The sequence below is a fragment of the Bos mutus genome, chromosome 19 (genome assembly GCF_027580195.1).
Source record: "Bos mutus isolate GX-2022 chromosome 19, NWIPB_WYAK_1.1, whole genome shotgun sequence".
NCBI lineage: Eukaryota > Metazoa > Chordata > Mammalia > Artiodactyla > Bovidae > Bos > Bos mutus.
In genome coordinates this window covers 26,845,599-26,872,927 of record NC_091635.1, presented here as the reverse complement: position 1 = coordinate 26,872,927, position 27,329 = coordinate 26,845,599, and the positions used below count along the sequence as shown (strand labels likewise).

At 54.6% G+C, this 27,329-nt stretch overlaps 2 protein-coding genes across 2 annotated transcripts; one reads left to right on the top strand and one right to left on the bottom strand.

Moving 5' to 3' along the window:
• Positions 1 to 202: 202 nt before the first annotated feature.
• On the top strand, positions 203 to 1,634 carry MIEN1 (migration and invasion enhancer 1). The gene is made up of 4 exons (XM_005898006.3): positions 203 to 357; positions 462 to 559; positions 993 to 1,069; positions 1,157 to 1,634. Exons 1-4 carry the CDS (start codon positions 269 to 271, stop codon positions 1,238 to 1,240), a joined length of 348 nt encoding a protein of 115 aa, XP_005898068.1. The 5' UTR covers positions 203 to 268; the 3' UTR covers positions 1,241 to 1,634.
• ERBB2 (erb-b2 receptor tyrosine kinase 2) lies at positions 1,442 to 26,892 on the bottom strand. The gene is made up of 27 exons (XM_070389782.1): positions 26,590 to 26,892; positions 19,668 to 19,819; positions 18,344 to 18,557; positions 17,479 to 17,613; positions 17,125 to 17,193; positions 16,850 to 16,965; positions 16,583 to 16,724; positions 15,562 to 15,681; positions 15,188 to 15,314; positions 12,098 to 12,171; positions 11,920 to 12,010; positions 11,474 to 11,673; positions 10,950 to 11,082; positions 10,766 to 10,856; positions 10,022 to 10,182; positions 8,553 to 8,600; positions 6,817 to 6,955; positions 6,612 to 6,734; positions 6,224 to 6,322; positions 5,769 to 5,954; positions 5,495 to 5,650; positions 5,323 to 5,398; positions 4,862 to 5,008; positions 4,431 to 4,528; positions 4,043 to 4,231; positions 3,506 to 3,758; positions 1,442 to 3,366 (listed from the first exon to the last, which is right to left on the bottom strand). The coding sequence occupies exons 1-27, from the start codon at positions 26,660 to 26,662 to the stop codon at positions 3,011 to 3,013; spliced, it is 3,768 nt and encodes a 1,255-aa protein (XP_070245883.1). The 5' UTR covers positions 26,663 to 26,892; the 3' UTR covers positions 1,442 to 3,010.
• Positions 26,893 to 27,329: the final 437 nt, after the last annotated feature.

The window sequence follows — 27,329 nt, the reverse complement described above, 5'->3', positions numbered from 1 at the left end:
GCAGTCTAAGATATGTCATTAGATTAAATAAGACCGTGAAGTCCAGCGGACACTAGATGTGGGGCAAGACCGGCGCTCCGAGAACTCGGGCCAGGAAAGGTGGTCTAGGCCGATCCGCCCAGCCCAAGCCCTCCAGCTGGTAACACGGTCTTAACGCAGTAGCAGCCGCCTGCAGGGGGCGACCCGACGTCACGCGCGGCCCCGCCCCATCACGTGCCCGCGGCGTCGCGTCATACCCGGAAGCAGCGGCTGTAGGGAGTTGGCAGCAATGAGCGGGGATACAGGGACGACGTCCGTAGCGCCCCCTCCCGGGGAGACCGAACCGGGCCATGGGGTCCGCATTGTGGTTGAGTACTGGTGAGCGGCCCCTGCCAGTGACGGGGATCCGGGCCGGACGAGGGTGGGTCCACCGGAGGTACCTTTTCCGAAACCCAACCGGACCTCCGGTATCTTCTCCCTAGCGAACCCTGCGGCTTCGAGGCGACCTACCTGGAGCTGGCGAGTGCCGTGAAGGAGCAGTATCCAGGCATCGAGATCGAGTCGCGCCTGGGGGGCACAGGTGAGGCTGCAGAACACCTGCTGAGTCAGTGTTCTAAATCCCAGCTCCATCACTTTCTAGCTCTGGCATTGGCTGCTTTATCGTGTCCAGCAGTACCTGGCACATAGTAAAATGTCCAGCCAGCTTGAGTCCCCTTCCATAGGTGAGGGGAGTCACATTTGAAGCCTACTGGGAGAAACGGGTGAAACCGAAGTGTTGGAGGGAAGGGAAGCTTTCACTGAGTTACCAGGAGTTCAAAGGAAGGGCACATGGGTGATGCCTCCCTTGTTTCCTTGGCTTGACCCAGGGCTAGGAAATGGCTTGAAGAATCTCTAATGTGGCTGATGAGGGAGCTTGTGTGAAGTCTAAGGAGTGTGGAAGGCCCCCTTTTATAGAACTTCCCGCCTTTTGCCTGTGCTCAGCATACAGTTCATTCATGTTTATTTAATACTAGGGGCCTTTGAGATTGAAATCAATGGACAGCTGGTGTTCTCCAAGCTGGAGAATGGGGGCTTTCCTTATGAGAAAGATGTGAGTACTTGCAATACCGGGAATAACCCCAGTTCAGCTTGCCCTTCCAGGGGACACAGCATCCCATTCCATATCTCTGCCCTCTAGCTCATTGAGGCCATCCGAAGAGCCAGTAATGGAGAACCCCTCGAAAAGATCACCAACAGCCGCCCTCCTTGTGTCATCCTGTGACTGGATGTGATTCTCGGTTCCTGCTCTCTTCTGGGATCCAAGCCTTGGTTGCCCCGCTTTGATCCTGCTGAGGGCTGCCCACTGCCTGTCTCACCTCACTTAGCTCCTGGCAGCTAAGAGACCCTGGCCTCCACTTTGCCCCTTTGGTGGGCACCAGGAGGGAGTAGATGGTTCTGTGGTCTTAGGGGTGGAAGAGAGATGCTCTCCATGGACATTTCCACAGCCACCTTACACCCCTTCCCTAAGATCAGTTCAGTTCAGTCGCTCAGTGCCCACAAAAACCTGCTACCCTCTCCAGCTTAGCCATACCTGTCAGATGTTACCATAGTTCTAATTTATTTTCCACTAGCCCCAGGCAGTGTGAGCTATTGGCAATAAAGTGGCACTGCAAACACCTGTGCCCACTAGTGTGTGTTTATGTCGTTTGGGGCTGTGGGGAGGTAGGAAAGCGGGACAGAGGCCAGCCCAACTTTGTTCCACTGTGACTGTGCTGGCTGGGTGGGTTTTTCCTGGATTTGTTGTTCATCACTAAGTCATGTCTGACTCTTTGCGACCCCATGGACTGCAGGATTCCCTGTCCCTGCTGCTGCTAAGTCGCTTCAGTCGTGTCCGACTCTGTGCGACCCCATAGACGGCGGCCCAGCAGGCTCCCCCATCCCTGGGATTCTCCAGGCAAGAACACTGGAGTGGGTTGCCATTTCCTTCTCCAATGCATAAAAGGGAAAAGTGAAAGGGAAGTCGCTCAGTTGTGTCCGACTCTTCTCGACCCCATGGTCTGCAGCCTACCAGGCTCCTCTGTCCATGGGATTTTCCAGGCAAGAGAACTGGAGTGGGGTGCCATTGCCTTCTTCATCCCTGTCCCTAGCTACTCTTAATTCAGTGATTTCCTTGCCAAGGCAAGAAAAATGAGTCACACAGTAGACAGTGCCTCTTGTTTCCTCTGTCCTTCCCCGACTCCTCCTACCTAGAGAGAGAAAATTACCCCATTCAGGTGGGTGGGTGGCCTTAAGAGTTCTTTTTTTTCCCCTAAGAATGATCTTTTCAAAGGGCTCTCAGATCAGAATCCCAACTCCCAGTTTCCCCTCAACCCAAGAGCCAGAAAACGGGAAGTAGGCTCCTAATTCAAGCTTTCCCAAGATTCCTAGCCAGTCCCTCCAGGAAAGATGAACTGAATGTAAGTTAGGAGGTAAGCAGTAAAGGGACGGCTCCAAGCCACCCCTAGACATAGGCTGGTGTCCAGCTGTTTTCCAAAATATATTTGCAAATGGAGAAAGTGAGTGTGGAGGACATCCCTCCCCCAATCCCAGGGACTGCCCCCCCGCCGCCGCCATTACCCACTCTCCACCGAGTCCTTATTTCATTTAAAAAAAAACAAATAAAAAAACATAAGTAAAAACAAAACCAAAAAAGCAGTCTGTACAAGGACTGGATCTGGGTGCTGCTGCTGCTCCCTTCTTCCCAGGGACAGAGCTGGGTCTCAGGGACAGTCTCTGAATGGGTTGCCGTAGTTCCTAGACACCCCCTTGGGGCCTTCTTTGCACTCGGCCCAGCCTCCCTAAGTCGTTCAGTGCCAAGGATCTGGAAGAAGTCAGGCTGGGCCATTCTCAGCCATCTAGGAGTTGAAGTAGGAAAGGAGATTCCTGGCATGGCAGGCTCCCCTGGACATGATCCAAGGGCCTGCTCCCTGCCTGGTGCCGATGTGGGCCAGAAGTCAGGCCTTCCACACGCCCTGAGGGTTCAGTAGGGCCTCAGTGGCCCTGGGCTTTTGGCTCATACTGGCATGTCCAGACCCAAGTACTCAGGGTTCTCTGCCGTAGGGGTCCCTTCAAAGGTGCTGGGTGGAGTGCCCCGCTCTGATGGGTCCTGGTCCCAATAATAGAGGTTGTCAAAGGCTGGGCTGAAGGCTGGAGAAGGGTGGGACTGAGGGGCAGCCCTGCCCCGGGGTGCCAAGTACTCAGGGTTCTCCACGGCAGCCCCAAAGGCAAAAACGTCTTTGACAACCCCATTCTTCCCAGGGGATAGCGTCTTGGGCCTTTCCAGAGTGGAACCAGCAGGTCGAGGAGGCGGCAGAGGACCCTCTAGGGGTGAGGGGGGCTGTGGGTGAACCTCTGGCTGGTTCACATATTCTGAAAGGACAAGAGAAGGAATCTTGTGAGGGGGTGGAATCTGTGTGTCCCAGCTGCTACAACTGCCCTGCAGCAGGCCCTGGGCAGAGCACCCCCAACCCCCACCTCCCAATCTCTCAGCTCAAGCCTGACTTCATACCCGGCTGGGGGCTGCAGGTCAAGGGGGCAACGTAGCCATCAGCCTCGGGAGAAAGGGGTACTGTGGGGTCCTCGCTGTACCGCTGCAGAGGACTAGAGTCATGTTGGGGGAGGGGCTGCAGTCCCTTGGCCGCCCCCATTCCCAAGTCACCATCAAACACATCAGAGCCTGCCCCTTCGGAAGGTGCCAGCGGAGATCTGGGAGGCTCCTCCTCAGAGGGCTCCAGCCCCAGTGTCAGCTCACCACCGCCACTCTGAGGACAAGAGAAGGTCAAAATGGAGGTCATTCATGGATCTGAGATGGAGGCTCCATGGGAAGTGACAGGGTCCCAGGAGGTAAATCATCTCTGATGTATGACAGAGGCATGGTAGAAAGAATGGGATCACAGTTGGAAAGCAGTAAGAATCCTTCTTAGGGAAAATGGGGCCTCCTTCATGAAAGGTAATGGCTGGAGGACATCGGAGGAAGGAACCCTAGTCCACTGGAGTCAGGGGAGGTATCCAACGACACCCACCACCATGGGATGGGAGCACTGACCCTGGTGGATGTGCTGCGGTGCCTGCGATGGGCCGTGCCTGCAGCACCCGGGGCAGGGTCTGGGCAGAAGAAGCCCTGCTGGGGTACCAGGTACTCCTCCGCATCCACCAGGTCGCCCATGTCGTCATCCTCCAGCAGCGAGCGGTAGAAGGTGCTATCCAGGGGGCTAGCAGGCCCCATGTCTTCATTCTGGGGAGGAGGGAGACAGCGTGGCAGCCTCTCCCCAGCCCAGTACACAGCCTCCTGAGGGTGGCTCAGGGAGGGCTAGAAGTCTGATGAGTCAGGCAGGAGCTTAGAGGCCTGGGACCCAGGAATCATTCTCCCTTTCCTCCCTTCTAAGGGAGAGTGCTCTTAGCCATAGGCCGGGATGGGGTGAAAGGTTCAGTACCTGGATGACCACAAAGCGCTGGGGGTCCCTGGCCATGCGGGAGAATTCAGCCACTAACTCCCGGAACCTCGGCCGACATTCAGAGTCAATCATCCAACCTGGGGGTGGGCAAGAGCCCAGCATCTCAGTTCTGGCTGCAGCCTGCATGCAGCACCCCTCACCCTCACCCCCAGTCTAGACAACACTAGAGTCCAAAGCCCTCTGATGATAGAGAATCTACTAGTTTCCCCTTTTTATTTTGCATCAGTCTTTTTTCCTAGCTGGCCCTCGCTAGCTCCTCTGGACTGGTACTGTAAAAGGGCAGGGAGAGCCTTCTGAGACTCCATTAACCATATCACCATGCTCTTGGCCCCCCCCATGCCCCTTGTAGGCCCATCCGCCCAGAACCACCCACCCCTCCTCCAAGCAGCCAACACAGCTCAAGAACGCACATTTGACCATGATCATGTAGACATCAATGGTGCAGATGGGGGGCTGGGGCAGCCGTTCTCCCTTCTCCAGCAGGTCAGGAATCTCCCGGGCTGGGATCCCATCATAAGGTTTGGCCCCAAAAGTCATCAGCTCCCACACAGTCACACCTGGGGCAGAGATGGGGTAAAGCGGTGGGAGGACCACAGGCAGCTTTAGTGTACGGAGCCTCAGAGGCTCTGCCCAAGAGCCTGGCACCATGGGGGAAGGAGGAATGATGCAGTGCCAAAGGGCAGGAGATAACTCGGTCTTCCCCCAATCCCTGGGAAGTGCACAGACTCTGGCAGCTTGAGGCACTGGCAGCCTCTTCCTTCCTTCTCATATTCATACTAAAGGTGTCCATTATTTCACCCCATCCTTCCACCCACATTCTCCCCAGGGCCATGGCTCCTTGTCCACCCTCCCTACCCACCCCATCACACACCATAGCTCCACACGTCACTCTGGTGGGTAAACCGCCGCCGGAGAATGGACTCCAATGCCATCCACTTGATGGGCACCTGGTAGAGCAGAGAAGTAAGTCCTCCAACCAGGTCTGAGTTCTCTCAGGGGCCAGACCCCACTCCCCCTTGTCTCACTCGGTTCGCTCGTCTAACCTTGCCCCCATCCGCGTGGTACTCTGTCTCGTCAATGTCTAACAGCCGAGCCAGCCCGAAGTCTGTAATCTTCACATGGTTGGGACTCTTGACCAGCACGTTCCGGGCGGCCAGGTCCCTGTGCACGAGCCGCACATCCTCCAAGTAGCTCATCCCCTGGGGTCAGAGGCACCAGTGTGGACCTCGCTCTGCCAAAACTCTCCCAGGAAACCTCCCTATCCAGAGGCTTGCTCCCCAAGGGCACCTGCAGAGCCCTGGCCCCCAAAGTGCATACCTTGGCAATCTGCACACACCAGTTCAGCAGGTCCTGGGAGCCCAGGCGCCCACGGTGTTCTCGAACGTGGTCTAAGAGGCAGCCATAGGGCATCAGCTGTGTCACCAGCTGCACTGTGGATGTCAGGCAGATGCCCAGGAGGCGGGACACATATGGGGAGCCTACACCAGCCATCACATATGCTTCCTGGAAACAAGGGCACGCACTGAGAGGGTATGGGAAACCACTAACCCCCAACCACCACACACCACACACCCCTCCCATGGGCTGAGCCATGGTAACAGGACCCTCAGCCAATCCAATCCCATTCATCACAAACCAGAACCATGGCCCACAGACTAGGGAGGCTAAGAGTAGAGATTTGGGGGAATCACAGGGTGTCCCCCAAAACCCCAGGGAAGAGAGAGAGAGCCCAGTCCCCCGTGCCCCCAGCTGGAGAGGGTGGAAGGGCTTACGTCCAAGATTTCCTTGTTGGCTTTGGGAGATGTGTTTTCCCTCAACACCTTGATGGCCACGGGGATTTTCACATTTTCCCCATCGGGGATCCAGATGCCCTGGGCAGAGAGGAGGATGTGAGCAGGAGAAGGACCGGCCAGATCCAACCTGCAGCCGTCCTTCTTGGGGCCACTACTTGGGCTCCCAATTCCCTCCCCCACCCTTGGGCCAGCCCCATTATTTAGCAACAACCTCACCATTTAGACCCACTGGCCACTCCCAATCCCTTATCCTTAACTGCCCTACTCAACTGCGCCACCCCCGGCTCCTGGTCCCAACACACCCTCCGCCACACCCTGCAGCATCCTCTAGGACCGCCCACCCGGGGACTTTGGCCCCACCCCTGACCTTGTAGACGGTGCCAAAAGCTCCAGATCCTAGCACCTTCACCTTCCTCAGCTCTGTCTCTTTTAAGATCCGCATCTGAGCCTGATTGGGCATCGCTCCGCTGGGCGTCAGGGGCTCCACCAGCTGGGGTGAGGGGGTAGTGGGTCAGTGCTGCGGGTTGGGCCGCAGACCCCAGGCCGCGCGAGAGGCCCTCAGGCCGCCTCACCTCCGTCTCCTGCAGCAGCCTCCGCATCGTGTACTTCCGGATCTTCTGGCGCCTTCGCTTAATGAGGATGCCGAACACCAGCCCCACAAGGACAACCAGCAGAACGCCCACCACAGCGGCAATGATGGATGTCACAGGGCTGGGGGCACGAGCCAGGATCATGGATTGGGGAACAGTCTGGGGCAGGGGGGATGAAGGGGTCCCACGGCGGGGCGCGGTGGTGGGGGAGGAGGGAGAGGGGGCTGACTGTCACTGGCATTTGGAAAGGGAAGTCAGAAGGGTGACCCACAGGCTCCCGTCCTGTCTGACCTACTCTAAAACCTACCTTGGCTCCTTACCCTCTGGGAAATAAAGTCCAGACTCCTTGCTAGGATTCAAAACCCTCTACACCTACGTCTGCAAGTTGCCTATGCTCTTGCCCATGGCTCTAGCCCAGGATTCTCAAACTTCCTGACAAAACTCACCAGGGAGCTGGTCAACCTGTGAGAGTATGGAGCCCCACCCTCCAGAGATTTTGACTGTGGTATGAGGTGGGGCCCAGGAATGTGCCCACAGAGATTCTGATGCTCTAGCCAAAATTTTCACCCATAGGTCACGATTTCCACATCTCCCAGCCTTTGTTATAACACTTCTGCTTGGATCACCATTTCTGCATGAGGTCATCTTTCAAGACTCTGCTTATCCTGGGATAGAAGGCCCTCCTGGGCACTGACCCTACATCCTCGTCACCCTTGTTCCCCTCCCTTGCTTAGCCAAGGGCTGGCTTATCACAGACCTCAAATGGACCCTTATTTCATGGACAAATGCTTACTTAGGATACACTCCCATCTTTTTTCCCTAAAACCCTTCCCAAAACACCCCTCTGCCTAGAAATCAAGTCCAACGATGGCAGTGATAGACATCACAGGGCCTGTGGCCTCGTGGTAGGGGAGAGCCTATGCCCTCCAGATCCGGCCCTGACTCAGACTTCACCCCCTACTCCTTCCTCTGTGCTTAGTCAGTTACCCACCACAGCAGAATCTTCAGCAAACACATCCTAGACTTTCTGGACACCCCTCACCATGCTGCCTGGTTGCTTTCCTCCTAATACAAGTGACATTTCCGCCCCTCTTTCAAAACCTAGCTCATGTGCCTGAAGCCTCCCACTGATCCCAGGGATGTATTCACTGTCCTTCCCTCAGTGCTGCAGCTATGCTCTCTTCTCAACGTGCCTTGAGTCCCAGGGAGTTGAAGGCTGCCTGTGTCCCTTATGAGACACCTAGCTATACAGGGTGGGGAGGTGCTGGGTGTCTTCCTATTCCCTGACCCCCAAGCAAGCTGAGCAGGCCTTCCATCCCCTGCATGTGTGTGCACATACGTGCTCAGTGACTCAATCGTGTCCAACTCTTTGCCACCCCATTGATTGTAGCCAGCCAGGCTTCTCTGTCCATGGGATTTCCCAGGCAAGAATACTGGAGTAGGTTGCCATTTCTTACTCCAGGGGATATTCCCGACCCAGGGATTGAACCCTGGTCTCTTGTGTCTCCTGCACTAGCAGGCCAGTTCTTGACCCCTGCACCACTTGGGAAGCCCCTCCATCCACTAGTTGAAGCTAATTGAAAGGAGCATCCACAGTGGAAGAGTGGGCTGGGGAGGACACGTGTCATGTCAGGACATGACACCTAGCAGCAGTGACCACCCAGGGGTCAGTGGGGGACTGGGGGCAATGTGGGATGCATTCCGGGGACCAGGCTGACCTGGCTCTCTGCTCGGCGGGGCAGCCCTTGTCATCCAAGTCCACACAGCTGCAGGAGAGAGAGAGTCCCGTCAACAAGGCTGGGAACCACCTCCTACACTCACTCCAGCCTCACAGGAGCCCAGGAGGTGGGTGTGACTGGGTTATGATCCCCACTTGACAAAGGCAGAAACTGGGTTCGAGGTCACCAGGGCTCTTTCCACCATCCCACGGGGGAGTCCTCCAGTCTGAAAACCCATATCCTTTGTACCTCCCTGTGGTGGGTAGGAAGTGGCGGCACCCAAAGGAGCATCGAGTCCAAGAGCTTGGCCATCTCCTCTGTAGAGGATGCCAGTGTAAACTACTACTGTGGTTGGGCAAACTCCTGCTGTCCTCCTAGCGGTTCCACCTCTGGGGATAAACCCTAAAAATGCCAACACCTGTACACTAGGGGGCATGTACAAGATGCTCACTTGTACATGGAGCTCAAGTGCAATAAACTGCCAAAAAGAAAAAAAAGGAAACAAGTTCAGTCATACTCTCAGGCAGGGACACAACTAAATAACTCCATATTGCAGACTGAGTAGTTTAAAAAAAAGGAGGTAGATTGATATGCATTGACAGGAAAGGGCCTCCAAGATACATAAAGGGGGGAAGGTGCAGGGAAGCAAAGTGTATATGAGTCAAATGAAATTGCTGAGAAATAGATGAGCTTATATGAAACTGTTGTTTCTTGATCATTTTTGATTTCCAAAAACAGCAATCTTATATGACTCAACCTAACATATACGTAAAATGCATTTATGTAAACATGTGCAAAAAAGCCTGGAGGAATGCACATACCAGAGTGACCTGGTAGTTCTCCCCAGGGAGGGGAGGGGCTGGGTGGGTGGGGCAGTGGGAGAAAGGGCACTTCTGCTTTACACTGTTTACTTTGATACTGCTGAAAATGTGTCTTACAAGAATGTATGCACGTGTTCCACGTGTTATCAAAAACAACCAAGTAAAAAAATAAAAAGAACAGGGCGGATCATTGTATTAGGACATGAAAAAGCATTGCAAGAACTGCAGTGTTACGTGAGAAAAAGCAATTTGCAAACAATAGGTATGGTCTATGCTCCTATTTTTGTAAAAAGAAATATAGACCAGAATGTGCACAGATAAGAATTAGAGAATAAAAATAATATATAAACATATTTTATATATTATATAATAATACATATGTTAGCATATGCACATATAAACTGGAGGGAGAATATGGCAAGTTATTAACAGTGGAATAGAACTGTTAATACTATTAATTTATTCTTCATGCTTTAATTAAAAAAATTTTAACAATATGTATTACTTTTGTGATCAAGAAAAAAAAGAAAAAAAAGTTAAGGGCCTTGGGGTAAGCAAAGGCAGAGATGTCCCACTTTTTACAATAAGAGCCTCAGAGAGGCTCCTGGAACAAGCCCTTCTTTATATGGGGAAGGCCCTCAGACTCACGAGTGCGTGCAGTTGATGGGGCATGGCTGGCATATGCCCTCCTCATCTGGAAACTTCCAGATGGGCATGAAGGAGAGGTCAGGCTTCACACCACTGGGGCAGCGAGCCACGCAGAAGGGAGGATCCTTGTAGTGGGCACAAGCCACACATTGGTCAGCCTCCTGGGAGGGAAGAAAGGATTTGTGGGGGGCTGGCACCGATACCCCTGGGGCAGCAAGACCAGGCCCCTGGGTCCCCTTGGTGCTTCCCATGGCCACTCGGCAGCACTTTTCACCCTGCTTTTAGAACAGCTCCAGACCTGCTATGTCTGCTACCCCTGTTCTGCACCCAGCTCCCCAGTGCTCAGGCACAGTGCCAAACCCTATTTTAAGTTAATTCTTACTGTATCCCAATGGGGTGGGTACTAGCATAACATTGATTTCACAAGTGAGCCAACTTAGATTGGAAGTGACACCTGGATTTGAAACCAGGTAATCTGATGCCTGAGCGCCCAGGTCTAACCGCCTTGACACTGCCACAGCCAAGCACACAGGCTTCCCTGGGCCTTCTGCATGGTCGGAAGGGTCTCAGGGTCCACAGTTCTTGCCGTTCGAAGCATCCCAGCCTCCTTCCACTCTCCTACTGTTCAGGGCTTGGAGCCCTCCTCAGGGATATTTTACTGGACTTGGCCAGGTCCCTGGCAGCTCCCCCCACCAACCCCGCCCAGCTTCCCACCACTCAGCTCTGAGCCCACAAGCACCTCACCGAGCCAAAGCAGGTCACTGAGCCATTCTGGGGATGACACTCGGGGTGGCACGGCAGACAGTACCTGTCCTTCACGTACTCCCGGGGGAGCCTGAGGGGAGCACAGCCAGTGAAGGGGTCTGGAAGGAGCCCCTGTGCACCTCCCTCCACCTCCTGGCCGCCCCCTCCTCCGCCCGGCGCGTACCCCTGCAGTACTCGGCATTCCTCCACGCATTCCTGGCCCCGAAGGAACTGGCTGCAGTTGACGCACTGGGTGGGCCCGGGACCCCAGCAGTGCCCTTGGGCGCACAGTGGATAGCAGGCCAGGCCCTCGCCCACTGCAGTGAGGAGGAAGGGGTCAGAGGGGACTCTTATGGGAGGTTCCAGGTCTCATGGAGGCGGGGGCGGAGGTGGGGGGGGGGAAACGGGGCTGAGTTTGTGGGCGTGGCTCTGGGCTAGAGAGGCGGGATAGCTGCCGAGCACAGCAGGGAGAAAGTTATGAGGTTCCAAGAACAGAGGAAAGGGAAGGGAGGGATGCCAAGGCAGCGTGGCTGGACCCAGCTAGAAGCCACGCCAAGAGGCCAGGCCAGCCAGAGCTGGGTCAGCGATGGTGCGCCTGGGACTGGCAGTGCGCATGCACAGGGAAGTCGATGGCTGCCGCCAGAGGCCCCTGGGCGCGCCAGCGCGCTGGCAGACGCGGAGCATGCAGCGCCGGGCTCTCTGTCTTACCGCACTCATCCTCTGGCCTGTTGGCGCTGTGGAGCAGAGCCTGGTGGGGGTTCTGGAAGAGCTGGTCCCAGGGCACCGTGTGTACGAAGCAGAGGCGGGCGTTGCGGTGAATGAGGGCCAGCCCGCTGCCCAGTTCCCGCAGCGAGCGCAGCCCCAGCCAGCTGATGCCCAGCCCTTGCAGGGTCAGCGAGTAGGCACCACTGTGGGGGAGTCGAGGGGGTGCATAAATGCAGGGGGGCAGCGCACCGCTGACCAACCCCATCAGCCAGAGCTGCCCTCGCCTTCCTCCTGTCCCCAGCACACGCTGCAAACTCCCATGGAAGGGTTCCTGCTGGAGTCCCCGGAGAACAGGAACCCCCTTCTCTTCACTATACATACACCCAAAACTTCTCCCAGACCTCCCTGGGCAGCTCCTCTCCGCAGGGAACCCCTCCCCTGGTGCTCACTCATGCAGAACTCGTCCCCGGATTACTCGCAGGTTCTGGAAGACGCTGAGGTCAGGCAGGCTGTCTGGCCACGCTGAGATGTACAGGTAACCTGCAGGCACAGGGTGAGGCTAGGGTATGGGGCCAGGATGAGAACCCCCAGCCCCATGAGAGCAGGCTTCAGAGAGACAGGGCCCACCTGTGATCTCCTCCAGAGACTCAAACACTTTGAGCTGCTCAGCCTGCAGCGGGGCGATGTTAGAGTCTGGGTCCCTAGAAGAAGGATTAGGGGAGGAGTCAGCAGGGCCAGGCAGAGAAGGCAATGGCACCCCACTCCAGTACTCTTGCCTGGAAAATCCCATGGACAGAGGAGCCTGGTAGGCTGCAGTCCATGGGGTTGATGAGAGTTGAACACGACTGAGCGACTTCACTTTCACTTTTCACTTTCATGCATTGGAGAAGGAAATGGCAACCCACTCCAGTGTTCTTGCCTGGAGAATCCCAGGGACAGGGGAGCCTGGTGGGCTGCCGTCTATGTGGTCGCACAGAGTTGGACACGACTGAAGCAACTTAGCAGCAGCAGCAGCAGCAGGGCCAGGAAGGGGGTGGGTACAATCTGCTCCACAAGCTGGCCCTGTCACCCTCCCCCACGTCCCCTCCACTTAAACCCTTTGCCCATCAAGGCTGGCTGTTCTCATCCTGAGCTTCAAGCCCAGGCCCTAGTTTGGCAGGATCTATCAAAATAATATGTATATCCTTTGATCTAGAAATTCTACTTCTAGGAATGTGCCCTGGAAAGACACTGGCCCCTGTTTCCAGAGGCATGTACAAGGGAGAACTGTTTGTTAGAGGGAAAATAAAACACCTAAGGAAATTAAAAATTTTTTAATATTTTAAATTAAATACCTAAATATTCCATCAGTAAATGAGCTGTTAAATGTAACCCTGATCTATTCAGACTATTGATGAAAAACAACATTTAGGAGCATGTATTGGATTAGCCAGCAAGTTTGTTTGAGATTTTCCATATGATGTTATGGAAAAAACTTGAATGAACTTTTTAGCCAAACAAATAGTATTTTCTGGGCACAGTTATAAGAGCTTTGCAAATATTAACTCATTTAAACTTTATAACAACCTTATGAGGGCGGACTATTTCTGCCCCCATTTAACAGATGAGGAAGCTGAGACACAGCAAGAAAGACCACATGACTAATAAGTGGTAGAAGCCAGGTCTCAAACCCTGGCAGCCTGGGCTCTTAGCTGCTACTGTTCGCTGCCACCTGCTTCATTGCTGTTGAAAGAACAAGGCAGCTGAACATGAACTAACTGTCATACCCAGCTCTCCAAAGCCACGGGCAGACAATATTCACAGCAGGCTCACATTTTAAATCAACCTTCCCCCCCAAATTATTAGAACTACATTTCTCTGTGCATGTAGGTCTATATACGTATGAATGGTCTAGACGAACACACACCATTACCAGTGGTCTCCTCTGGAAAGGGGAGTAGAGGTGGAGGAAGTGAAGAGAATGTTCTCCTTTTTGTAATACACACTTTTACTGAAGTATAATTCACATACAAGAAACCACACAGATTTTTAGTGTGCAGTTTGATGAGTTTTGTCAAATGCATCCATTCACATATCCACCTCCACCAGGGATACACAGAACAAGTCCGTCACCCTAGAAATGTCCTTTGCATTCCTTTCCAGGCCCTCACCCCGGCACAATCGCTGTTCTGACTTGTGTTACCACACAGTGGTTTTGCCTATGCTGGAATAAAGGCAGTCACACAGCATGGACCTCTCATCTGACTTACTTCACTTTTCATAATATTTTTAAGATTTTTTTGATGTGGACCACTTTTAAAGTCTTTATGGAATTTGTTACAACAGTGTTTATTGTTGTTTATGTTCCATTTTTTTTTTTTGGCCAAAAGTCATGGGGGAATCTTAGCTCCCCAGAGATGGAACCCGCACCCCCTGCATTGGAAAGCGAAGTCTTAACCACTGGACCACCAGGAAAGTCCCAGCATAATGTTGTTCTGTGTATCCATAGCCTGTTTCTTTCATTGCTGAGAATTTCACTGTATGGATATACCGTTTTTTACAGTTAACCCTTGAACAATGCCTGGGTTAGGGGCACCCAACCCCTCTATGAAGTTGAAAACCCCAGTATAACTATGTAGTCAGCCCTCTGCGTCCACAGTTTCAGATTCAAGCAACCCCAGATTGTGCAGTACTGCACTATGGATTTACTGGGGAAAGTTCATATTTAAATGGACCCGAGCAGTTCAAAGGCCTTCCCAGGTGGTGCTAGTGGTAAAGAACACACCTGCCAATGCAGGAGGCATAAGATACATGGGTTCGATCCCAGGGTTGGGAAGATCCCCTGGAGGAGGGCATGGCAACCCACTCCAGTATTCTTGCCTGGAGAATCTAACGGACAGAGGAGCCTGGCGGGCTATAGTCCATAGTGTCGCAGAGGCAGACATGACTGAAGTGACTTAGCACACACACAAGCAGTTCAAACCCATGAGGCCCAAGGGTAAGCTGGGTTTATTCATTCAGCTACTGATGTTGTTGTTTAGTCACTAAGTTACGTCCAACTCTTTTGCTACACCGTAAACTGTAGCCTCTAGGCTCCTCTGTCCATAGGATTTCCCGAGCAAGAATACTGGAGTGGGTTGCCATTTCCTCCTCCAGGGGATCTTCCCAACCCAGGGATCAAACTGGCATCTCCTGCATTGGCAGGTGGATTCTTTACCACTGAGCCACCAGGGAAGTCCAGCTATTGATAGACATTTGCATTATTTTCAGTTTGCGGCCATTATGAATAAAGCTACTGTGAACTCACAGAGAATTTTACTTTATCTGGATGGCGTGACCTCCATACAAGTAAGTGCATGTTTATAGATAACATGTCATTTATGAGAAAAATTCCAGGAATTTCCCGGTGGTCCAGTTAGGACTTCTCCCTTTCATTGCCAAGGGCCCAGATTCAATCCCTGGTCTGGGAACTAAGATCCAGCCAGTCACATGATGTGGCCAAAAACAACAAACAACCAAAAACAACGAGAAAAACCTTCCCCCGCCCCCACCCACCCCCGCTTCCCTCCACGGCCACCCCACCCCAGCCAAGCTGGTCTTCCACCAGCTTCCTTTGTATCCTGGGTCTCCCTCTTCTGTCTCCCACCACCCCCTAGAAACACTGCCACCTCAGGATTCAGTGACTGCCCTAATGCTGTCTCAGGCTGTGTGTCCACCCTTAACTTCGAGTATCCTTACCCTGCAAAGCTCTCTGGCAGAAACGCCAGGCTCCCAAAAATCTTCTTGCAGCCGGCAAACTCCTGGATGTTGGCACTGGTGACCGCCCTCACCTCCCGCAGGTGTTCCATGCCCAGACCATAGCACACTGTGGGGAGGGGGCAGGGATATTCAGCCTCCACATGGAACACCAGGAACTCAACCTCCTGGATCCTGTCCACAGTCCCCTCCTGGGTCCACACGCCCCCTCCCCACATTGACAGGAGACACAGGGGAACTTGTGGGCCAGGGGCAGAGTCAGTGGGAGAAAAGGACTGGGTCCCAGGACAGTCTGAGGAAGGGTGGCGCAGTGGGCTAGGCCAGGCTGGCTGTTTCAGGGGGCAACCACTGGGTACCTGGGGCACAGGGCTTGCTGCATTTCTCACACCTCTGGGTTCCATCCTCAGCTGTCACCTCTTGGTTGTTCAGGGGACAAACCAGGGTGCAGGATCCCACATCCGTAGACAGATAGTTGTCTGAGGAGGTCAAGATCGTGTGTCCATGTATCCTGGCCTTTCACCCCCACACCCACCATGAGCCGTGTCACCATGCCCAGGCAGTACAATAAGAATTATATCAACTGAGACTGAAATGCCCTTACAACATGCCTGAGCCCTGGACACTCGTCCTTTCCTCATGAAAGCCTTATGTGATAGGTACAGTTAGATTACCATTTTGCCAAAAGGGAAATCAAAGCACAGAGTTTTCTGTAAATTACTCAAGGTCATCGTGCTAGAAAGTGGAGGAGCCAGGATGTGAACCCAAATGGCCTGACCCTACAGTTTGTACTCGAGCCCACCATAGGGAACGTATGACCAGCACCCAAGAGCCCACTGCTATCTCCCACAAGAGGAGGAAAGAAGTCCCCAGATCCAAGGCCAGTCTCTGAATGCTTATCAGTAAACAGGGGAGCTAATAAATCAAACTCAGATCCATCTGACCATAGAGTAAAAGTTAACATTTAGGAGTGCTGAGTACTGGCTGGGCACAGTTGTAAGAGTTTCACAAATATTAATTCATTTAAACTTTATAACCACCTTAGGAGAGCAGGACTATTTTTGCCCGCATTTAACAGATGAGGATACCGAGGTGCAGCAAGAAGCTCACATGACTAGTAAGTGGCAAAGCCAGGCCTTTTTTTTTTTTTTTTTTTTTAGAGCCAGGTCTTGAACACAAGCCTCCTGAGCATGGGCTCTTAGCTGCTACTATTTGCCACCGCCTGCTCCGCTGCTGTTTAAAGAACTGGGCAGCTTGACACAAACTGCCATGATGAGCTCTCCAAAGCCAGTGGCAGACAATACTCACAACATGCTCCCATTTATATAAACCAAACTCCCCAGCAAAATTACTAAGACTGTGTTTCTCCCCAGCACTTACAAGGACAGGCCGTCACACAGCTGGCACCGAAGGTATAACGCCCCTCGGGGTTGGGCATGGACTCGAAGGTGTCTGTGTTGTAGGTGACCAGAGCTGGGCAGTGCAGCTCGCAGATGCCACTGTGGTTGAAGTGGAGGCAGGCCTGGGGGACAGGCAGTGGGTGGGCACTGGGCTGTTTGGCCCTGGCGTGCCAAGAGCCATAGGACAACACTGGATGGGATGCCCCTCCCCTTGCAGCCTGAGGGCTGGGGCCCAGAGGGCACATACCAGGCAGTCAGAGTGCTTGGGGCCAGTACAGCCAGCAGCGCACTGCTCATGGCAGCAGTCGGTGGGCTGTGGGCCCTTACAGCGGGCACAGCCACTGGCACAGACGGTCCGCGTCACTGTCAAGTGGAGGCAGGATGAGGGCTGGGCGGCAGTCTAGGCACCAGCCCCACCTTCTAGGGAGACTTCCTGCCCCAGGGAAGAGGCCGAGGGCTGGCACAGCCCCTCCCGTGTCACTCAGCCCCTGCCCTCCAGACCCTGTGCCACCTGTAACTCACAGCTCTGACAGTCCTGAGAACTTTCTCCCCAGCAGTTGGGAGCTTTACAAGCTGGAGAACAGGGTGCGCCTGGAGGAAGAAACAGAGAGGTAGTGAGAGAGACCAAGACCAGGACGTGCAATGCACAGTGAGGGACAGACCCAGGCAGGAAAAGAGGACTTCAAAGCCAGGGACACGATCTAGAAGCAGAGAAAAACAGGACAGAGAACCACGGAGATGAAGAGACGCAGAGAAAGGGGAGATGGGTGCTGTTAGTGCTGCAGCAGAGTGGGGCAAGGAGTAAGCCAGGAGTTTGGGGTCGCTGGGCTGCATGAGAAAGGGTGGCGGCTGCAGGCAGCGGGGAACGAGGCTTACAGGCCCGTGAGCGGTTGGTGTCTATCTGCTTGAGGGGCAGCTGGTTGTTCTTGTGGAAGATATCCTCCCACAAAATCGTGTCCTGGTGGCAGAGCTGGGGGTTCCGCTGGATCAAGACCCCTCCCTTGAGGATCTCTGTGGGGTGGGCAATAATCAGGGGCTTCTTCCCCCATCTGGCATCTTCTTATCTCCCCTGGGGCCTGCCTGCCTTCTAAAAGTAGAGCAGGCCTCTGAAACACACCCCGGGTTCCTCGGGGAGCAGAGAACACCCCTTCAGCATCTTTGAGCCTTATCAATACCACCCACAAACTAAGATCCAGGGAGGAGTGACTTGTCCATGCCACCGCCTCCTCTCCTCCACCTCTGCTGTGTGCACATGGCTTAGCAATTAAAAGAGTGTGAAACCCAGCCTCACCACCACTAACTAGCTGTGCGACTTATCCTCCATAAACCTGTTTTCTCATTTGTAAAACGAGAACATTGATGTTTCCCTTGCAGGATTATGGCAGGACTGATGGGATTATGCATGCAAAGCACGGGGCACTCAGAGTCTGAAACTCTGTCTGCTTCAGGGCTGCCACGTACAGTTACACGGGCTGTTCACTGTACATGTGCACTCAGCCAAGAAGCGGGCAAAAATCCAGCCTGCATCCTAATCATCAAACTATGCGGGCTGGTGCAAGCTGTGACTTCCTGGGAAGAGGGGAAATCTTTCTGAATCTTCACAAGGGCGCCTTTCCTAGCTCCACCTGCATCCATCCGGAAGGGACCCCAGTTCTGACTCACACAGTCACCCCTTGGCTAGTAGGGACCCCTGGCCAGCTCTCAACAACCAGCAGAGAGTTTCCATGATAAAGATGGCCACCTGTGAGGCTTCGCAGCTGCAGCTCCTGCAGCCCTCCTGGGGCTGTGCCTGCAGCAGGGGCAGCACTTTCCAGAAAGTCTCCATTGTCCAGCACGGCCAGGGCGTAGTGTTCCTCAAAAAGCTGGGTGCCTCGCACGATTCGCAGTCTCTGCAGTGGGACCTGACTCACTTGATTGTGAGCGATGAGCACATAGCCCTGCACCTCCTGGATTTCCTGGGAAGGGACAGAGGAGGAGAGGGCTGAGGCAGGTCGGGCCCTGGACCACTACTACCCAACCCCCAAGACCTCCTCAAGGTCCCCTGTGCTTGGGGATCTTGGGCAAGGGCCCAGCTGCCAAGCAGTCTGCCTACCACCTCCCCAAACCAGGTTCTAGGACCAAATTCTAGTATGATTAAGAAAGAAAATGAGGGGGTGGGGGCAGCACTCTGTCAATTGTGAGCAGGCACCCCACCCTCTCTACACCTCAGCTCCTCCATCTATAAAGGAAATGCCTGGATGAGATGATGTCTGGGATTCAACGGACTAAGCGTCGCACACCTGGCCCCGCTCTGGGACACAACCCAGAGGCTGGCTTCCACTAGCTCTCCTGTTCCTGACCTTTTCACATATATTTCCCACATGATATCTAAATGGGCTCCCCAGGAGGAGTCCAAGTATGCCTATGGCTACCAATGTAGTGTTAGTCACTCAGTCGTGTCCAGTACTTTGCGACCCCATGGACTGTAGCCCACCAGGCTCCTCTGTCCTTAGGATTCTCCAGGCAGGAATACTGGAGTGGGTAGCCAATTCCTTCTCGAGGGGATTTTTCTGACCCAGAGATTGTATCTGGGTTCCCTGTATTGCGGGTGGATTCTTTACCATCTGAGCCACCAGAGAAGCACTCACGGCTCCCAATATACAGATAGGGAAACTGAGATCCAGTGAAACCAGGGCCTAGACCACATTCACAGGGCTTTTCAGTGGCAAAACTGGACTCAGAACTTGCCAAGCCTTTCATTACACCAGGTAGGAAGGGGACAGTGGCTGGGACAGTTGGACAGAATGATCACCAGAAGGTGATCATTCTGGTGAGAGAGCAAAAAATATAGCCCAGGAATAGATGCATCCCACCCAGAGATGTCCACAGTCAGCCACACTGTAGACAGAGAGTCAACTGGTCTTAGTGTAGGATGGATGGGGTGAGACATCAGAAGTGACTTCCTGGTTCAGGAGCCACAACGAAAGAGAAAATGTAAGGCGGGAACCTTCTACCACCCATCTGCAGGCAGAGGGCTCAGCCCAGCAGGAAGCAGGGCCTGGCTGGGTCTTGCCCATGGGCCTCACCTGCAGGAAGGAGAGGCTGGCATCAGCAGGCAGATAGGTGAGCTCCAGGTTACCCTGCACCACCTGACAGCCTTGGTAGAGGTGGCGCAGCATGTCCAGGTGGGTCTCGGGACTGGCCGGCAGCCGCAGCTTCATGTCTGTGCCGGTGCACACTGCGGAACAGAGAAGATGGTCAAAGGGCCTGCGCAGTGAGCTTCTCCAACCGGCCACGTGCAACAGCAAAACAAAGTGTGCAAATCTGGGAAAAGGGGGGGAAATCAGGGAAGAGGTTCCCTCCCACCAACTTGGCCCGTCCTGAGCATCCAGAGGGGGTCCCACTGGGCCAGCCTTAGGGAGCTTGCCCATTCAATCCAGGGTGTTGGCTGGCAAAGAAAGCCTTCTTTTGTCCCAAAGGCACGACTCAGAGCCAATGGGTAAAAATCCCCCAAGAGAGGCGATGATGAATCATGAATCCTCTGGATACCCCCTTCCCCTTTCCTGAGCAAACAGTGCCACCCACATGCCAACCTCCTGGCAAGGCATACCCACCCCCGCAATGCCACCCAGAAAGTGGGGAAGGAGGGTCAGCTCGAGTCATAGCTGGGGCCTGGGGACCACCAGTGGCCTGGTCACTGCAGGGACTTCTGGGATTTCCCCAGCAGAGAAAAGGAGCGTCAGATCCCAACTCTGGGTGTCTGGACCCAAGCTGCAGACACTGAGCCAGAGTGCTGCCTGCTCCAAAGCCTCCTCTGCTGGTACCTCACCCTTGCCACCTCTTCAGGGCAAGACTCCAGAACCAGCTGGCAGAATCTGTGCCACGAAACTCCTGCCACAAGGGCACTACGTCAGCCCTGTGTACCTGCCCACTGTCAACCACCAGCCAAGTGGCATCAAGATGAACTGCTACCCAGCCCACCTGGACCCCAGTCCAGTGTCCCTGAGGCCAGAAGTACCCACTAAGTCCAGGGACACTAGAAAGGGTGAACTACCCCTGGTAAGGGGGCGCTCTGGCAGAAGCTGGCACCATGCCTACCAGCAGGGGGGAGATTAAAGGGCCCAGTGGAACTCGTTTTTCTGCTCTGGTGAGAAGATGAATCACCTGGCGCGTCTTGCCCAGGAGGGTGTGCCGGGGGAGGTGGGTGGAGGGCACCCCCAGATCCACAGATCCACAGGTGCCTGAGCTGTCTGGAATTCCTGTTGGTCTCCACTCCACCTCCCATGGACTACGTGCAGATTCAGGGAGACAGCACAATGGCTGACTATGGGGTCTGACACCAGGGCTTCTGCTTTCCCCACAACTTGGAGCCTAAGGTCAAATCCTGAGAGGTAATAAGAGACACCCTCTGCCCCCAGAAATCGGAGGAAAGGCTGGGGGAACAAGCCCCAGGGGTCCAGCCTGGGTCAACAGCCACAAGCGGGCAGCAGGAACACCCAGAGTGGTCTCTCTTCCCACCCCTCTGGCCAGGGAGGGAAGAAAGCAAAGAGGGAGGAAGGGGAGGGCCCAGAAATAGAACTCAAGGGTCCCTCCCCCCAGACTCCCAAGAGAAACAGGATCCGGGGGTGGCAGGCCAGGCCCAAAATAACGCCCGCTGCCAGGACCTCCCCCGGCCTCGGCAGCTTCAGCTGCTTTGTAGGCACAGCTGTCTCCAGGTCTGGACCCCAAGGCCCTAGCCCAGGCCAGGGACAGGGACCGGCGAGCTGGGGCAGGGGCCGTCTCCACCCACTGCGGCCTCTGCCGCCTGGAAGGGACACACCAGCTGCGGTAGCCGGGCAATGGGAAAACAACAACAGGAACCCTGGGGGCAACAGGGGCCACTGAGCGTCTACCGTGTGCGGAGCAGGCACTCTGGGTGGAGCCTCAGCCCCCAGAGGCTGGGATCTACAGCCCCGATTTTGCAAAGAAGGAAACTGAGGCTGCCAGGAGTTATGCTTCCACGATCATAAAGCTGTGAGCAATAGAGGCACAATTTGAATTGGAGTCTGCCCGACTTTAGATCCCACATTCCTTCCACTAGGCCTAACTGCACACACGCCCCACCCCACACCCTGTGCAAAGGTAAATACACACCAGCTCTGTTGATGCCACTGATTACAACAGGCTCCAGGCCTGAGTGGCTGAGCTGGGCGGGAGGACCAGAAAGAGAGGGAGCCCCGCCCCACGGGTTTGTTTGTGGCCGTTTAGAATCTGATTAAGACTAAGTGCTTGTGGGAACTTCCCTGGAGGTCTAGTGATAAGACTGAGCTTCCAATACAGTGGGTGCAGGTTCGATCCCTGGTTGGGGAATGAAGATCCCACATGTGGTCAAAAAATAAAGACTAATTGTTTGCAACAGGTGGTAAAGTTGGGACTCTGAGACCTACTCCCTGGAGGCCTGGGGACTAACCCCCAACCTGATATGAAACCAAGAAGCACTTCTACACCCCCATCTTCTCACTCATATCCCTCTCCTCAGTCCTCACCGTGGTCCCCATATCCACTCTCCCTCAGTGATTTCCTCCAGAGTAGGAGGTCCTGTCCCACACAGGAAAGCTTTGTCTCCAGAGCACCTGCCCTTCAGGAGCCAGATCTCTGGAGCAAAGACAGCGTGAGGCAGGACCAGACCAGAGCCAAGGACACAATGAGCCCTGGATAAGTGTTTGTGGAATGGCAGAATGAATGAACTCCAAGCAAGAGTCTCCAAACCAGTGCTTTCCTGGTGGTCTGGTGGTTAAGAATCCACCTGTCAATGCTGGGGACACAGGTTCAATCCCTGCTCCAGGACGATCCCACATGCCACGGGGCAACTAAGCCCCTGTGCCACAACTACTGAGTCCGCAGGCTAGAGCCTGTGAGCCACAACTACTGAAGTCCATGTACTCTAGAGCCCGTGCTCCACAATGAGACGCGACTGCAATGAGAAGCCTGAGCTCTGCAACTAGAGAGTAACCCACTGCTCGCCGCAACTAGAGAAAGCCTACACGCGACAACCAAGACCCGGCACAGCCAAAAATTAATTAATCAGTTTTTTTTAAAAAAAGAGTCTCCAAACCAACAGGGACCAGCTGAGGTCACTGTGCCCAGCCCTCTGCCCAGAGGCTGGTCACAGTCCCCAAGTTTCTCTAACTGAATGTCAGTGGTCAGGTCCCAGCTCTAGGGGGCTCTCAAGTGGGTTCTCTCCTTTTCACCAGCCTTCAGCCTCACCTGCCTCTCTTGCTCACCCGCACAAAAGCCAACACTTCTTTTTTTCCATGAACACTGCCTGCGTCCCCGAAGGTCACCTGCCTCAGACCCACGGGGCCAGAGCCCATTCCAGTGACACCAAGGTTCACCTAGCACACACACCTGGTGGGTCAGACCGGGGCCTGGGCTCAGCTCGTTAGGCCAGAACCCTGGAGGGGCTGCTCCCAGTGTAACCCTGATCAAGTCCCTGGATTTCCAGGGCAGAGGTCAAATCAGATCCACCTGTATGCCTAGCAGTACCCGTGACATAGCAGGCGCTCAGTGAATATTTGCTGACCTGACTGGCTGTAAGGTGCGGATGATAAACAATAACAACTCTTACTCTCTGCAGAGAAATTACATGAAAATTAAATGAGATAATGAATCAAGAAACAGTGTGCAAACATGACAAGCCTTTGTCAACAGAGCTGGGGCAACACAACCATTGGCTATAATTCTCCCACTCCTTAAGAGAGCACACACCCCTCTCCCTACCTCGCCTCTCATCCCAGGGGTGGGGAGAAAAGGTGGCCTACTGAAAGATGGAGGTGTCAACATGGAGGGGCTTCCCACAGTACAGACGGGGGGATCTCTTTGCCGATCATGCTAGCACCAGGGGCAGGAACACCCAGCCTGGCCCTACACCAGCCCCAGCGCCAGCCCCACACTGGTCCCGCCCTCGCCTGCAGCCCTGTTGGTTCCACTGGGCCTCTGCCCGACTCCGGCCTTCCATCCCCTGCCAAGCCTAGAGGGCACAAGAGGAGGGCAGACAGGGCCTGGACATGGAAGGGAAGAACCCCAAAGTCAAGAGGGAAACTGGGGCTGGGGGCGCAGCTCACCCTTATTTTCACCACAATAACAAACAGCACCTCTGCCCTAGTCTGGCCACCTGACTGCCCCTGAGGCTTTGCGTAACACTTTGATCAACAATTTTTTTTTTTTTTTTGGCTCTGTCTGGCCTTAGTTGCAGCATGCGGGATCTTTCCTTGTGGTGTGTTTTTTTTTGTTGTTTTTTTTTTTTTTGCTCTGTCTGGTCTTAGTTGCAGCATGCGGAATCTTTCCTTGTGGTGTGCGGGCTTCTATCCAGTTGTGGCGTGCTCGGGCTCCAGAGTGCAGGGGCTCTTGGGCTCCCTAGTTGCCCTGAGACATGTGGGAATCTTAGTTTCCCAACCAGAGATCTGAGGTGTGTTCCCAGTATTGGAAGGCAGATTCTTAACCACTGAAATACCAGAGAAGTCCCTCTGATCAACTCTTGATGACTCCTCATCGGAGTCCAAAAATGCCCTGGACATTACTGGGTTGCTGAGAAGCCTTGGCTAAGTCACTTTGTTTCTCTGAACTTCAGAGAAGTTTCTCATCTGTGCTCCTGCTTCACAGGATTGTTGCAGAGAAGCAATGAAACTGTAATGGATGAGAACTTAGCAAATAGAAAGCGTGCCGCACTTTTCTAAAGTTAAGTCCATAAAGCAGGAGTCTGGGTAATTTCAAACCAAGAGAAAATGAAAAGCCCTTTGTATTTGACTTTGTAATACAATGTATTTTCTCTTTTGGCATTTGAGCCTAGCTTTCAATTATTATTTTTTATTGAATAGTAGAATGAGGTTACTTTCTCTAAGCATAGCAAAAACAAGGAAGGAGACTGTGGGGGAGAATCCTTCAGGAATTAAACTATGGTCTGTCCAAGATGTGTTTACTGCACTTTACAAAACCTTGACTGTAAGAAAAGAAAATCCCAACCCCCTGGGCTTTCCCCCCATCTCCCTTTCCCCCTCAGCCCTGGCATATACTGGGAGTGCTAGAGGCAGCTGGGTGGGTCTCTGCCATTTTAGCCATTCCCCTGCCCAGTATGCCTCTCACAGCACCCAGCACTGTGGGCCGAGGTGTTAGGAAGCCTCGAGGAGCCCCCAGTACCCAATACTGCAGCAACCTAGCTGCGCTTCACCTGCTCAACTCCCAGGCCCAGGTGAGGAGGGCAGCGGCTCAGCCTGGCAGCCCAGACTTGCCTCACTCTTCTCAGCCAAAGGCCCGCCTGGCAAACAGGGAAGGGATGCAGAGGCTCCTTGCTCAGAGAGAAGGCGGCGTGGGGCCACCTCCCGCTGTTTACAGCAGCTCCAGAGGGAGTTCCTTGAGAGGGCAGAGTTCAGCAGGGTGACCGCCGTGAGGCCACACAAAGCCCAGACACACAAACACAGAGACCACACAACTCAAGAACACCCTGACACAGCAGCCCCTCAGACAACACAGCAAAGCCCTGACAGAGGGGCCCTCGGGCACGCACAAACAGGCCAACACCCGCCCCTTCTCCAAACTCCCTGATCCGTAGAGACCAGCCACCACGACTAGAACATTCTCATTCTGGCTTCCCCACAACCCCGGCGATGCAGGGCCCAGCGTCCCCCGGTGCTCACGGTAGATGAATACAGTGCTTTCCAAGGTGTGGCTGGGGGTCGAACTGCCTGGATCCCATCTGTGGTTGTTGTTTAGTCACTAAGTCATGTCTGACTCTTTTGTGACCCTATGGACTGTAGCCCACCAGGCTCCTCTGTCCATGGATTTTCCAGGCAAGAATACTGGAGTGGGTTGCCAATCTTCCTGTCCCAGGGATCGAACCTGCATCTCCTGCATTGGCAGGTAGATTCTTTACCGCTGAGCTGGTGGGGAAGCTGGAATCCAATCCAGGACCCACCAATTACACGCTGCCACTTCACCTCTTGAAGCCCAGGTCTTTGCCTGGAAAATGGGAACACTGGTAGGACTTCTCTTATAGGGTTGTTCTGAGGCTAAAAGGAGGGAACCCAGGCAAACATGCACAGCACCTAACAGAGGGTGCATTTCCCATACGTGTTAGCTTTAATCATTATGCATCTAGATGGACAGATGGGGAAGACACATAGTCCCCCCCCTCTTCCCCACACACAGCATAAAGGAAAAGCAGAGGAGCCTGGCGCCCAGCACACCTGCGTCTCTCCCTGTTCCTTAGCTACCCCCTCTCCCTCCCACTGCCCAGGAGTCCGTCCCTCAGAACCCTCCCGCTTTAATGCCCCAGACCAGAAAACACACGGCCACCCCCGCCGTGGCCCACGCTTTCCAAGTGACAAAGCACACAGTCCCTAAGTCGGCCCTAAGGAAACTTGTTCAAAACAAACTTCTCCCCCTTCCCCCACCCCCGGCTCCGGTGAGGCAACGCTGCAGTCGTACTGGCCACCCTTGGCTCCCCGGCTCCGACTGGACAGGTTGCTTTCCCCACCTCCCCATTCCGCACCCCGATCCTGACCGAAGCCGGAGTAACTCAACCCACTTGGCCGAAAGGGGGCGGGGAGGGGGCCGGGCAGAAGGGACCCCCAGGAATCCAGCCCAGTCCAGTCTGGAGGCGGAGGTTGCCAACTGGAAAGGCTTTGAGAGAGGAGCTTGAGGGGCTCAAGAAAGGGGAAAACACACACACCATGCAATTCACCCTTTGAGGGAAACTTTCTGAATAACTTCAGAGAACTTTTATGACAAGTTCGCGGAGCCTGCAAAGCGCCGGTCCCATCTAGAGCCGCTCCGGCGTAATCGCCCTCTTACCCCACTTTCTCTGGCCCCTCCGAGCCGAGGGCCTGCGGCTCCGAGCGCCCCGACTATCTGAAACCTGGGATCAGGGAGCTTCGATGCCCCCCGCTGCCCGCGCCTGCCTGGGGACATCGGCAGGGGTCCCAGGCGGCAGGGTCTGGTCGCCGCTCCCTGCCCTCCCCATCCCAGACCCACCTTGGGTGCCCGCGGCTCCGGGGGGCAGGAGGGCGAGGAGGAGCCCCCAGCGGCACCAGGCCGCCAGCTCCATGGTGCTCACTGCCGCTCCGGCCCCATGGCTCCGGCTGGACCGGGCGGGGAGGGCGCCGGGCGGGCGAGGGGAGGGGGCCGGGTGCTAGCGCCGGAAAGGGCACCGGGCGCTAGAGCGGTCGGCGGCCTCAGGGGCTCGTCTCGGCTCCGTGGGCACGACGGAGGGGAATCTCAGCTCCACAACTTCATTCTTGTACTTCCTCAAGGCAGCCCTCCTCCTCCTCCTCCTCCTCCTCCTCCTCCTCCTCCTCCTCCTCCTGTGATTGGGAGCAAGCGCGCTCTCAGCTCGCCCCCCCCAACCCCCACCCCCTCCAACCGCATTCCAGCAAGTCCCTGGGAGTGGCAACTCCCAGCTTCACTTTCTCCCTCTCTCCGCGCAGGCCTGGGTGCGTCGCTCCCAGCTCCCGGACGCCGGCAGCAATTTTCGCCCGTTTCCATGGAGCAACCCCCCCCAACCCCCCAGGAAGAACCCCCCCCAAAGGAGAGGAGGGTGATCGCGCCTCCCTTCCCCTAGGGTCTGGGGCAAACATTTTAGCTTGCCATCCTGAACTTTCTTTTAAATCGTAGGTTTAACTTAAAACATTCCTGGCCGTTTGCATCCTACTCCATCAGATGCCTATTTGTTTTAATACCAAATAATCGTTTTCCCAGCACATCCTCAAGTGAAA

Bases quoted from the DNA above. Each gene is read 5' to 3' on its own strand.
- ERBB2 (XM_070389782.1), bottom strand. From the start codon at position 26,662: ATGGAGCTGGCGGCCTGGTGCCGCTGGGGGCTCCTCCTCGCCCTCCTG. The intron at 15,315-15,561 runs GTACCCAGTGGT...CCCTCCCCACAG, and splicing joins CAGCAAGCCCTGTGCCCCAG to TGTGCTATGGTCTGGGCATG. The intron at 5,399-5,494 runs GTTAGACGAGCG...CTGCTCTACCAG, and splicing joins ACCACGCGGATGGGGGCAAG to GTGCCCATCAAGTGGATGGC.
- MIEN1 (XM_005898006.3), top strand. From the start codon at position 269: ATGAGCGGGGATACAGGGACGACGTCCGTAGCGCCCCCTCCCGGGGAG. The intron at 560-992 runs GTGAGGCTGCAG...ATTTAATACTAG, and splicing joins GTCGCGCCTGGGGGGCACAG to GGGCCTTTGAGATTGAAATC. The intron at 1,070-1,156 runs GTGAGTACTTGC...TCTGCCCTCTAG, and splicing joins GCTTTCCTTATGAGAAAGAT to CTCATTGAGGCCATCCGAAG.